General features: G+C 42.0%; 1 protein-coding gene across 5 annotated transcripts in view; it reads right to left on the bottom strand.

Annotated features, from left to right (window-relative positions):
* Positions 1 to 13,588, bottom strand: part of CRIM1 (cysteine rich transmembrane BMP regulator 1) — a 186,254-nt gene that overhangs the window by 137,918 nt on the left and 34,748 nt on the right. For all 5 annotated transcript variants that reach the window (XM_088026387.1, XM_028117216.2, XM_028117212.2 and 2 more), the window contains one exon: positions 8,482 to 8,655. In XM_088026387.1, coding sequence (XP_087882513.1) covers positions 8,482 to 8,655 — 174 coding nt within the window. The remainder of the gene's footprint in view (positions 1 to 8,481; positions 8,656 to 13,588) is intronic.

Here is a 13,588-nt window from a genome sequence, read left to right as displayed (position 1 = left end):
TGTGGGTGTTTTTTCTGACAGCGTGGTCCCTATTCCCAGCACAAAATGTCTTGAGAAAAAAGTTGCGTGGATTAAAGCATTCAGTATCGGATTTCTTTCTACATGCTAATTAAATTTTTGTCTACTGGCAAATGTTACAGATGGCATCGCAAGGCAGTCTATCTGATGAGGCCACACACACACAGCACAGGTTGTACTGTGGGCTACAGACTGAGGAAAAGATAAGCAAGAATAAAATGTAGCACTTACACTTGGGTGAAAAAAAAATAAGGGAAATGTAAAACACTAAAAATGGAATAATAAGCCCATATAATAGTAACATTTCCTCAGGTACAACTGAAAGAGTAAATTTAGAGCAAAATTAATAAAAATTAAGGCTCTGAAGTGACTGTTTTTTAGGTTTTTAAAAACTGAAAGGAAAAATTCTATAAAACAGAAGTCATTTGTCTATGTTAAAATTAGTTTAGCGCCAGAAGATATAGCCATATAATGTAAAATCAATCTTCCTTTTGTTTTAAGCAGAAGAGAAAAAAATACGGGTATCGAACTAGCTATATAAATTCTCTCATCTTTTTTTTTAAGATTTTTTATTTATTTACTTGACACAGAGAGAGAGAAAGAGAGAGAGAGAGAGAGAGAAAGCACAAGCAGGGGGAGTGGCAGGCAGAGGGAGAAGCAGACTCCCCGCTGAGCAGAGAGCCCCACATGCGGCTTGATCCCTGGACCCCAGGATCATGACCTGAGCCGAAGGAAGACACTTAACCAACTGAGCCACCCAGGTGCCCCTCTCTCATCTTTTTTCTAACCTTTAATTTCTGCCTCAGCATATATATTCCAGGCAACATAAGTTTACAGAACAGATAAATGCTTGAAAATACCATTTTAGACACTTAGAAAATATCTTTAAAAAAATCAAATGCAAGATCCCACAGCGTATCTAAAATGTGATTCTATTTATGCATCTGCACCTTTAGGGTCATTTAGAAAATAGCCCCTCAGTTAAATGCAAAACAAAGTCAAACCGGTAGACTCAGATGTAGTGACAGTATGTGCTCAATACTTAACTTTTTGAATTAATAAATGACTAGAGAATGAAGATGAATGAAGAAAGCAAGCAGCTCTGAAGCAAAAGGAGCAGCCCCAGAAGGTTATAGACAACGTTGAGAGGATTCTTCTGGACCGAAAGAGTCTACCACTGTAGAGCTGTTTCTTTACCTTCCCATCCAACTTTCACTGGCCTTAGTGTCCCACCCTGGGTGGCTCTAACCTCAGGTATGGGTCTGACCAGCTCCTGCACTCTCAACACTTTTAAAGGCTTTTTTGAATAAGGAAGGGAGTACAGATCCGTCAATCCATCTATAATTAGTAATTAAAATGATATACTCCATTTTATACCTCCCACTCTCAGGGGGCAGTGACACTTGTGTTTGAGGCTGACTGTGGGCTGGCCGCCAGTGATGGTCCCTAGGCTTTCTCTCCCTGGGCTGGGGGAACACTTCCTGCACACCGCCATCACTGCATTCGTGGCGTGCTAACGCGCCCAGCCACGTCTGTCCTCCACAGAGCACATTACTGTCACGTTAAGCTTCCTAAAAACACTCATACTCCTCACATCGCTTACATACTCATTAACAGCACCACATTCTCCCTGGGAAGATGACTCACGATCCTTATCTCCAGCCCAGATCTCTGAGTTCCAGACTGCTAGGTCCTGTCTTCCCCTTGATCTCCATAGACACCTCAAACACAACAAAACAAACTCAATATCCACCTCATCCAACCTCCCATAGAGCTGCTCCCCTTGTGCTCCACATTCTAATAAATAACACCACTAAACAGCCTGACCTTCATGACCCCTGAGCATCTATCTTGACAATCACCCCCTCTTCCCCAAATTTGGCCGTCTTCAATTTCCGCATGCTCCAAAGTCAAGTCAGCCACTAAAGCCCATAGCCTTGACCACTAAAATTTCCATCTGCACCCTTCTGTCCATCCTCTCTTTTCTATCTCCAAGTCTGCTCTTACACTCTCTCCTTCTCCTTCGGTTGAGCCACCCAACATACACCTCAGAGTTGAACGTAGTTGAGCAGTTCTTACTTGGCTACTCGATATAAGACGATGTAAAGTATCACATGCCAGTTTCTGATTATCTTTTCTCTAAAATATCTTGTAGAGAGAAAGTAATTAAATGCAGCCCCAAATGATAAACCATTGAACGCTACCTCTTAAGTGCTTTTGGCTAAACTAAAGGAGAAATTTCTTAAACCCCCATCCTCCTCCTTTTGCAAAATGTTCATTGTGTGTCTCCAAATAGGAGTAAATTTCACATAATCTATACACTAGTCCAGTAATCCACATGATATGTAATGCAGCAATGCCTAAAAAGTGCATTTAAGAACACACTTTATGGATCCCACACAGATATCCCTTCAGCTAGTCTCCTCTGTGTGGACTGGGTTTTTATTTTTCTCTAGAATCTCCCAACAACGTTGTACCTCCTTGCAGAAAGGGCTGACTTCCTCTCAGGGATATATTATCTTTGTAGTCCTTAGTATACTTTCTTGGAGTAAGTATACATGGTATACACGGAGCTTGAATGCTACTTACTGAGTTAATTACATAAAAAATTACTTAAGTGACAAACAGCTCTACTTGGGTGTCAAATTTAATTTGTCCAAAACAAAACTCTTGAATCTTCCTTAAATCTACTCCTGCTCCTAGGAAAGGGCACCACTTTGCTTAAAACCCAACATCTAAGCGTACTCCTTGGTTTCCCTTTCCCTCACCCCCGATGTGCAATCCATCAACAAATCTAGTTCCAAATTATATCTCAAGTCCACCCATCCCTTCATCTACAGCTCTGAAGTCTGAACCACCATTACCTCTTCCCTGAACTACTGAAAGAACCCCTACCTGAGACTCTGTTCCTGTTGTTGCATCTTGCGGCTTCCCCCAAGTCTCTGCTCGACCAGATCCAAGTTATGCCATACCCTCTTCCAGCCCTTGGACAGCTTTCCTATGTCCTCATGATAAAATCCATGCACCTCACCGTAACTTACAAGGCATTATGTGATCTCACCCCCACCTTCCTCTTCCACCCCGTGACATTCCAGTCTCACGGACCTTCTTGCTTTTTCTTGCTATTCCTCCAACACACCAAGCTGGCTTAGAACTTTCACATTTGTGATTCCCTCTGAATGGAATTCCCTCCTGTCAGATCATCCTAAATTTGATGCTCTCTTGCATTCAGATTTTAAAGCAAATGCTCTCCCTTCATGGAAAACCTCCCTGACCTCTATATCTAAAAGCAATTTTCTCGCTAATCCCAGTAATTCTCATATCATCCTAATTACTGCTTTCCATAGCTCCCATCACATTATACAATATTTTATGTTCATTTTTGTGTTTCCATGTCATCTCTCCCCTTCTGAATGTCAGCTCCATCAGAGCTGTAACCCTAGCCACTAGATCTGTGCCCAGTACATATTTGGCACTCAATAAATATTTGTTGGATGAATGAACATTTGAATGTTTTCCAGGGTGTTTTTCATTCTTCCTGAACTTGGTTTCATATTTCTGATTAATTTTTGAGTTTATGACCACTCTGAACTGTAATAATTTTTTAGAAAATAAAAAAAAAAGAAAAGAAAAGCCACTGACCCCAACATAAGTCATACCCACACTTGAAGGTCCACCTCAATCACTGTATTGTGGAAATCTTTGGTGGCCACTCTGACTACGGTTATTAAGCTCAGAGTGGCTCCTCCAGAGCACCGGGCAGCTGCAGGGACCGGTACTGTTCTTGCTACTTTCATCCCCTCCTCTGATGGTCCATCAATTTAACTTTTGTGAAGCTCAATAACACATACGAAATCAAGGATGAGTAGAGAGTGGAGCATAAAATTATAAGCTTTGTTAAGACCAGGGTGGGGTGACCTGCAGGTCATTCCCTTTATCAGACTTCCTCCTCTTTGGAGAAACACAGAGGATTTGACAAGCCTTCCGCACAGCACCATGGCTGGCTGTGATCCAGTGTCTTGTTGCCTCTACAGTTGTGACCAACTGATCTTACGGTGATGTGGTCATGTATTTAAGGAAAGAAAACATTTGGTAAAATCCAGGACCAACTCCTCCCCTTTTAAAAGGATGTAAGTAATACACAGGAACTTGTTTAATACCCAGAATCACGAGTATTCTTCATAAATCTATAAATATGATATTGAAATGCCCTGCAATGACTTCCACACTTTTTTTTTCTAATGTTGCTGTGGTTATGTTTAGAACTCATGCTCAGAATTTACTCCCAAAGCATAGAAATGAGGACACGTGCTTTCTCATTACGCTCTGGCAAGAATACTGCTCCTTCTGCCCCACTCCTGACCCTGCACACCTAAACGCTAAAAACTGCCCCAGGAGAATGGACCTACAAAGAGGGCTTTAACTAGAACCAACTGTTCATCTTCCCACAAGAGAACACCAAGAACCAAGTCTAATCTACCAGGTCACTCATCGTTGCTGGACTCTCACCCTCATCGGGCTCTGCAAAATCATCCATGCCCTGCACGACCCCCATCCCAAATCCTTCTCCTGTGCCTTCTAGAACTCATGGTCTATCATCGCCACCATCCCCTCTGCCATCATTCTCCCCTCACTTCTGTGTTTTAACAGAAACCTGGGTACTCCCTAGCTCCTCAGTCCCTTGAAGTCCTCTCGTGTAGGGACAGCTTCCTTTCCCACACTCCATAAACCTGAGGGTGGGGCGGTGTCCCCTCTGTTCTCACTGCCGCTTTCAGATCACTCTTCCCTTTCCCCTTTAAAAAAGGAAACCTCATTCACGTGAAGCACATGCAATGGGGGACTGTGGACGTGCTGCATGGAGCTGCATCTTCCCCGATCACTGCTCCTGTCCTTCCTGGCACAGGTCACACACTACCACTGGGAAGATTCCTGCATGACCCTCGATCTCTGCCCTTCTCTTCCTCTCAGACGTACCAGGAAAAATCCCAATCGTGGTCAGATGCAGCTCTCCACCTACACTGCGTCTGCACAGAAGCTGGAGGAAACACACGACTGTGTCAGCTGGTGGCCCTTCAAGTGTGTAACTGGGAGCCTCCAGTGAGCTGCCAGCGCCAGCGCGCGAGCAGAACCCACTGCCCTGGTTACTGCTCGTCCCCCCTCAAGCCGAGACGTCTGGTTTACCTCCTCCGCCTCCTCCTCAGGATTTCACACCTCTTCTCCCACCCTCAGTGTCAGCTGACAGCCTTGTTTTATCGTGTCTGAGAAAAATAATTTTGCTCCTCTCTCAAACACTTGGCTCCTGCAATCATGCCCCTTCTTACATTAAGTGCTTTCTTGCTTTTTACTAGATCATTCTTGTCATCATTCAAACATGCTGTAATATCCTATTTTTAAAATCCCTCTTGACCCTCTATGTCCCTAAAACAAACATCCCATTCTCCAGTTCCACTTTCCAAACATCTCAAAAGCACAAACATCTCAAAAGTGTCCCTACTTCCGTGTGACTTGTACTATCATTCTTGTGCTATTTCGGGGGGGGGGGACCCTAGAATCATCTTTGTGCATTTTCATCCCTGCCACAGGATCTATGTTAGCAGATACTGTAGGTTCTTTCAGCAAAATGGTGTGTATCCATCTCTTCCTTGCTGTTTCCCTGCTAGCCCCCAGTCCAGTCTCTAGTGGCACCACATCTAAATAACTGAAACAGCTCTCCAGGGAGCCTCCAGACCGCAGTATCTCCCCTGCTAACCCAATCCGCATCCCCCCCACAATCCCATCTGCTGATCGAGGGCTTTGCCAGGCTCTGATTCTCTCCGCTCATAAACCTGCAATGGTTCCTGATAGTTCCTCTTACTGGGCTAAAGCTCCCTCTGAGATGCGAAGACACTCTGTCATCTAGTCCCAGGCTGCTCCCCATCTTTATTTCCTCTAGCCTATCAACATAGGTTGATAGCAACATAGGTTGCTCTTTTACTTATTTTTTTTTAAAGATTTTATTTATTTATTTGACAGCGAGACAGAGAGAGAGAGAGAGCACAAGTAGGTAGAGCGGCAGGCAGAGGGAGAGGGAGAAGCAGACTCTCGCCGAGCAGGGAGCCTGACACTGGGCTCAATCCCAGGGCCCTGGGATCATGACCTGAGCTGAAGGCAGACACTTAACTGACCACCCAGGTGCCCCAAAACCTTGCTCTTTTAGACCACCGTCCCCAGTGTCTTACTTAAGTCATGTAAATCCTGCTTGTATGTTTCATTCTTTTGTCCACATTGTTCTCCTTCCTAGAACCCATCACCACGCAAATTCCAAATTGTTCAGACTCTACCTCCTCCATGACACCTTACCCTGCAATTCCAGGTCACACTTTTCTGGCCTTAAATTCCTAGAAGCATTCTAAGTCTTCATTCCTATTAACAACTCCATTGTACACAGTACCAAACCATCACTAATTCTTTCATATGCACTTGAAAATAGGCAGGGCTTTCTCCTTCAAACTTGTTTCTCAGAAGAGGGAAATCCCTAATACTGACTTCTTATAAGATCTTGAATATTGCAGGGTGCTTTATTATGAAAAAACAAAGTACTCTTTGTAGAGGATACATTAACTTTAAATGAGCTCCACCAGTTCTACTTTTGGATTATACAGAGGTCAGCTGACAGAATCTCTTTAAAAAAAAAAAAAAGTAAAGAAATTTAATCAGCTACAGTAATTATTCCTGAGGGAATGCTCTCAAAATTGGAAGTGCTGGATCTTATAAACAGCCTTCTTAGAATTACTTTAAAAATCAATGCCATTAATCTCCACATTGTAAAGATCATAAATATATGCCTAACTAATTAAAAATGCAACTGTCCCACTTTTATGTGAAAAGACACTGAGCTCTGAACAAAACTTGTGATAACTTAGATTCACAACCTACTTCTTGTGATAACTTAGATTCACAACTTGCTGCCTGTCAGACCATTCAGATGGCAGTGAAGAGAGCCTGCCGGGGAACAGGGGGTTAAATGACTTGGAAAGTAGCCGGAAGAAAGACAGTGGCAGTGACAATGATACATTTGAAACGTTTGGGGGAAAAAAAAAGTTCTGTGAAACGTAAGAGTGGCAAAAATCATCTAAATTGCTGTATTGTTTTAGATCATGTGATTTTCAATATGTATGAGTACCTAAATTACTGCAATAGACATCTATATCCCTGCAAGTTTATATGCTACAATTGGCAAAATACTCTCTTTTGGCAAGCAATGGGGTAGGGAGAGGGGTGAGCAAAGAGCCACAAGATGGTAAAAATGAGTTAGGTAACATGTTGTCCAATATCATGATGCAGTTGGAAGAATACTTTACATGGTTAGTCCCAGGCTTGTTACTGAGAAGTTGCATGAAGCTCAGTTCTCCAATTTTCCAATTTAAGGACCAGAGTAAATATTACCTAAGACTCTCTGTAGTTCTAAAACTTTATTTCCATTGTTTCCTACTATAATCTCTTTTAATGATTTAGCAGCATTGGTAAATACGAAGAGAAAAGCTATTTTAGAGGCAATTATAAATTTCTTATTCTTTATTACCATTTAATGAGTTGGAAACTTAACACAATTCAACAACTTCAGTCCTGCTGTACTGCCCTTATGAGATCTCACAAATTCTTGGTATTCCAAACTCTCCATCTAAGAATGACATCATTTTAGAGATAACAGGTATACTTAAGAATGTCTGGCTTGGCTCTTTTTGTTCCTCAAGAGGAACATGGAGCTAGGAAAGAGTTTCATGCTGGTCTGTGGCCTTATCCTTTGTTAATCCTGGTTGCGAGCCACAGTGCCAAGCTCTGGCCATGCCACTCACGATTACTGAAGCTAGGAATCATACTTCCACGTCTCCAATCTTTTGTCTAGGTTTTATGCAGGAATGTACAAAAGTTATGGGCTATATTCGTACAATTTTGTTATTTTAATGTAATTTCTGACTTCATTCCCCAGGCAAAGCACCCAATGACCCATCCACACCTATGTGGTTTTGCCCCACGGCAAAACCCACCTGAGCCTTCAACCACCGCCGTGCAATTCTCCCATCTCTGTTAAAGAGACATACTTCCTTGTCAGATGAGCTGCATTTCTAATTAGCACTCTCCTCATGGAGCACCAGGCTACGGTAAATCAGGCGGAATGGACCTGGTGACAACAGATGCCAATTTCAAGCACACCACTTGTGAAATCATCCAGTATGCAGAGGTGACCTAAGCAAGCTGGCACAAACTACCCTGCTCATGAGACCACAGCATTACCAAATCCATGACCTCCAGAAAACACAGATGTACATGGTGCACACACATTATCACGTCAGTACTCAGTCAACTTTATGCATCTTGTTTGGGATCATAAAAGGTATCAATCTCTGTAAGCGTGTCTTTGCCTCCTCGAGCTCAAATATGACACAGTCCTAAGCCTGACAATTGTTGAGAATCAGTACTTACCTTCAATCCTCTTCAAAGCTGAAAGGCACGTATCTTTCCTTGGAAACTCAAAGGGATTGTTGCAGGTGCGAATGGTGTCACATTCACATTTCCCATTGATTATATTGCAGCCAGAGACAAGGTTTTCATTGCAGGGTTCAAAACCAAGCAGCTGGTCATCGTCCCAGTTCTCATCTGTAAAACAATTAACAACCACATAATATTTGCTTGCGGCTTCATTCAAAGGCCTGTTTGAAAGCAAAAATGTGCAAAGATGTCAAGATTAACACCTGATATCCACACCTCAATTTACAAAAGGTGGTTTTGGCTGCAATTTGACAAATGAATGAGATCCAACCTCCAAATAAGTGAGAAAAGGGAAACAGAGCCATACAGGTAGACATTAAATAACCATATATACAAATGTGTGGGATCAAAAACCACGACTTCTCTTATGTGTCATTTTAAACAAAGATTCCTGGATTTTCCTACTTTCAATAAAATTACAGGAGACACTTCAGTCAACCTACAAAATGACTCAAAAATACCCACAGTTTTTTGTTTTGTTTTGTTTTGTTTCAGTCCATCTGGTAGAGATGAGCTTTGGGTTTCAAACAGCTGGCAATTTAATACATCAAGACAGCTAATCAACATAAAACCTCAGACACCACCAAAAGAAGGAAGAATGAATACAGCAGTGGAGATTCCACAAACGCATTTCAGTTCAGATGCTAACGTCCACCCAAAACCAAAGCCAGAGAGGAGAATAAAACTGAGGGTGACTGCTTAGTGAGAGGCTGAGGAAGTCATACTCTGAAGCTGAGACCAAATCACTACCCTGGTAATGCAATCATAGGAGTAGACTGTAAGAAACAAAGCAGATTTCAAAACTACGTTCATGGGCTCCAGCTCAGACAAATGAAACAAGACACAAGCATGACAGAACCATCGGCCGACTCAATCCGTAATGCTATTCCTCACAGCTGAAAACACCTCTTACAGGAAATCAGGCTATTTCTCTATGAATCTCTGGGGCACTCTGTGAGTTTTCTCCCCCCTCAACATTATCTTTCATAGATACTTTAAGGTACCTTAACTAGGTACTACCTGTTAAATAGTAAACATGTTTCTGATAACCATATCTGGAGAGAATTTTTTTAAAGTGCTTGAATTTAAGATACCTTAAACCTGTTGCTCAAACGAAGGCAGGTATAAAGCCATCTTGAGAATGTGTTTTCATAGAAGACAGTGTAAACAGATGGCTATAATTTTTTTTTTTTTTTTACAGCTAAATTTTACTTCTGGTGACATCACTAACTTACTGCAAAAGGCTATTCTCCCTCGCTGAAATAATTTTCTTGTCAAGGGGTCTTTAGAAATCATTTACAGTATAAAAAAAAAAAAGAAATCATTTACAGTATAAAGAGCTTCAAAGCAATTCTTTGAAAACCTCTTCTGTTCTGGTTTCAGGCTCACTTACTTGATCAAAGTCTCAGCTCTTAGTAAAATGATTTTACAAGTTTAAACAAAAACATAATTTATCTGTTTTAAGATGTTTAGCCTGTATTTGGTTTTTAGAAATAACATGTAAACACACCAAGGTTCATTCCTACCTTCAAGACAACAGTGAAATTACTAAATTATCCTGAAAGGAAAGCCAGAAAAGAACATAATGAAACAACTCAACATGGGAAAATTGTTGATAAGTCTTCAGTTATAATATATAATACATGGGACACATAAATGATTTCCCATCTCTACATTTATTTTTTAACAAGCTATTAGTACCACTCTCCTAATCCAGTTCAGCGAAATTTGTCATGAAGGAATTTTTGTGACTTTACATTCAAATCTGTAACTCAGTTCAACCCTAGGAACTTAAAAACTTGTAAGAAATCAAGTAACAGCTGAACCACTGGAAAACTAGTCTCTTCTATTTCTCCTTTATCTATTTCTCCTTTCCCCATCATATTCTGAGAAGAAATATTTATTACTATTTTTATAAATATGTACAGTTAATCCATCACCACACTGAATGGATTCTGATGATCTTCTCCCACAGTAAACCTCCTCAGCCTCCATTAGAACTAGAACGCCCTGAAGACCTCGTTCTCCTGAAGGACTGCAACAGCCTCTCCCCAGTCTCCCTGCCGTTACCCTCTTGTCCCTCCACTACTCCCTTCCCCAGCATGGGGGAATCCTCGTCCTCAAAAAACAAACCTGCTCAGTGGTTCTCTCTTGCCAACAAGAAAAAGCCCAACATTCTTATTGTAGAATAAAAGGTTCTTCATGATACGGCTTGGACTTCTACGGACTCATCTTTCACCAATCCCTCACACATCCTAATGCTCTAAGCGTCCTGAGGGTCTCACTACAAACCCTTAATAACCGCTTCCCCACCTCTGCTCATGGAGTATCATCTACCTAGAACACCCCCCTCCCTTCTTCCCACGGTAATTCCTATTCGTCCATCAAGACCCAGTTCAAATGTGACCTCTTTGGGGAAGTCTTCTCCACTATGAACGGCTCCATTTTCCATGCTCCTTGAGGCAGGTGCACAGATCTCTGGTCCCCTGTGGTAATGGCTTTATGTAAGTCAAACTTCCCCACGAGGTAGAGTCCTTGGGTGTAGGAGTAGCGTCTTATCCAACTCTGAATCCCCTTAACCCCAGAACTTAGTACAGTGTCCATTAACTTTATGCACTGTAATATATGATAGTACTATACGATATATCTAGCCATGTATTTCATCATTGGTATGGTCAATGCTGCTGTTCATGTGTTTTCTAGGAAGACCACTCTCTTTGAATGTGGAATCCGAATTAAAAGGCAACAGCCATTGATGCTTTCCCCAACACCTTACTGATTCCTGCTTTGTTCCCAGCAAAAGTCTCTGGGCAGCAGTAACAGGCTGCATGGGAAGATGCACAGGTAAGCCTGACTGTCCCCTCTAAAAAATGGCATGGCCACCATGTCCAGTTAGGAAGCTGTCAACTCTGAACCCCAAAATGTCTTATATACCTTTATTTTCTTTTTTGAGAGGAAATCCTTTTAATTCCATGCCCCCCGCCCTAATCAATACTTTGTTTTTCTTGGCAAATAGTTCCCTTAGCAACCATTGCTTTATAGGATCAAGTACAACATGCTTCTGAGACAAATGCTTTTATGCTTTTCTATTACAGAACATTATACTTTAAAATATTTTTACAGCCAATCAACAGGGACTCAAAGCAAAAATTTAGTGAGGTTTGATTACAGAAATCAAATCTGAGCCCAAGAGTTCTGCAGACAGTGGTTGGCAAATTTGATGTTTTTAAATCTCTCTTAGGTAAATCCATATATACAATGCAAGGATGAAGGCTCTGATTCTCGGATTCCTGATTTCTCCTTGGACTGGTCAGGGGGGAGGGGGAAGGAGTTAAAAGCAGGAGTACTGCCTTTTAAATATTTATTTCAAGTAATCTTTTTTCCCTGGTACTCTCTAGACAAGATGTAGTCTCCAGTCGGAAAAGACAACTGAGACACCTCTGCGAGTGTATTTTTAAGTTTGTAACTTCTGCAAGACACCAAATCGGGATGTTGAGGTATTTTCTCTCAATATAAGATGAGTGAAATCTAATGCTTTCACGTATGAATTAAAACTGATGTATGTTCGGATACGTCCAAATATGTTAAGTAGCTCAGTGAAGAGATAGTCACATAGAACTGCTAACCGGACATCTCCAATCGGATACTTAGAAGACCTCTCAAGACGTGATGCTTTCCTTTGAGACAAGCACGGTACTTCAGCATGAGACAGAATTAGTTCCCACACATCTCCCATCTCATCCCCCAGAACGGTAACACGAGATGTAAGAAGATGGCTAAGAAGGACCAGGAACAAATGCCATGACTGGCGGTCGGTACCACTCCCTCTCCTAGTGCTACGAAGCCAGCAGTTTGGCCACCACTGCCTTGTGGTCCCAGAGCAAAGGATGACACACAGAATTAAAGTAACATTTTAATATTGCCATGGAAATAGTCTGGACCTGTATACTCCCTGAAAGGGTCTTGGGATTCCCCACCCCCACCCCGGGGTTGCTCTTCTAAAGAGCGTGTCTTGCTGATACACCTGGGCCAAGGCAGCATAGGATCCAGGTCTCAGAAATACCAAAGGTTACGGGGGACCTCTTCTCCTAATGGTTACCCTAAACCATCAACAGACATGTGTCTTCAGTGGGATTTAGTTGATACGTAATTGGGGAAAAAGGAAAATGAAGTCAATAAAATGCAAACATTGTGTTGATTCACACATGACTTTTCTCAGCACATTAATGTTATGACAAGATCAAGAGCAAGTTCTCTCACAAAGAAAGGAAAAGTCTCAGTGATAATGAACACCTTAAGAAAAGGCTGACAGATAATCTTGTTTAAATTCCTTCCTCTACCTCGAGAAATGATGGCTGTAGTGAATGAACTTTCCATGACATTAAAATACCCAGGAGGTTGCAAATACAAATGAAAAAACTAGAGATATTTCCCCCTGTATTTAAATATCATGATGAAGAAACTCCCCTTGGGTTCTAGGTGTAATTCTGATGAAACCTCGTCTCCATTAGAAGTGAGTGTCTTCAAGGCGCCATGCCCAGAAGGAAGCAGTAGGAGCCTGGGGGTAAGGCTGCAAAGGATGGGCTGTCCAGGCTCCAGGTGCAAATGCTATGGGTGGCTTACCTGTGTCCGTGTTTTCATTTAGATTCTTATTGTCTAGATCTACCTTCTCTGTATACAGTTCCGTAGGTTTTGAGTGACCTACCCCTAATCCTATCTTTCCCAACACCTCTCTCATTTTTAGTGTAGTAAATGATTCTCCAGAAGGTTGGTTTTTGTTTTAAGAGCACACATGTAGTGCCAAAGCAAAAACACCTGTCCTTCCAACGGCCACATTCAGTCTCACCCTGCACAAGGCACCTTCTAGTATTCTCAGTGATGCCTGGAATTCCTTCCTTCTGCGTGTGACACAGAAGATTTTTAAATGCAAGGGCTAGTTAGGGGTCTCAATCCTGGTGGGAGGAAAGAGAGCACTGGGGAGGAGGATGTGGGGGCAGAGGGGTCCCAGAAAATGGAGGGAGACATCCGACTCCAGACCCGG

Source organism: Eumetopias jubatus, unplaced genomic scaffold, assembly GCF_037043125.1.
Source record: "Eumetopias jubatus isolate StellerSeaLion01/CBP00866 unplaced genomic scaffold, mEumJub1_p1.0 scaffold_9, whole genome shotgun sequence".
In the NCBI taxonomy this organism is placed as follows: Eukaryota; Metazoa; Chordata; class Mammalia; order Carnivora; family Otariidae; genus Eumetopias; species Eumetopias jubatus.
This window is presented reverse-complemented; position numbering and strand designations above follow the sequence as displayed.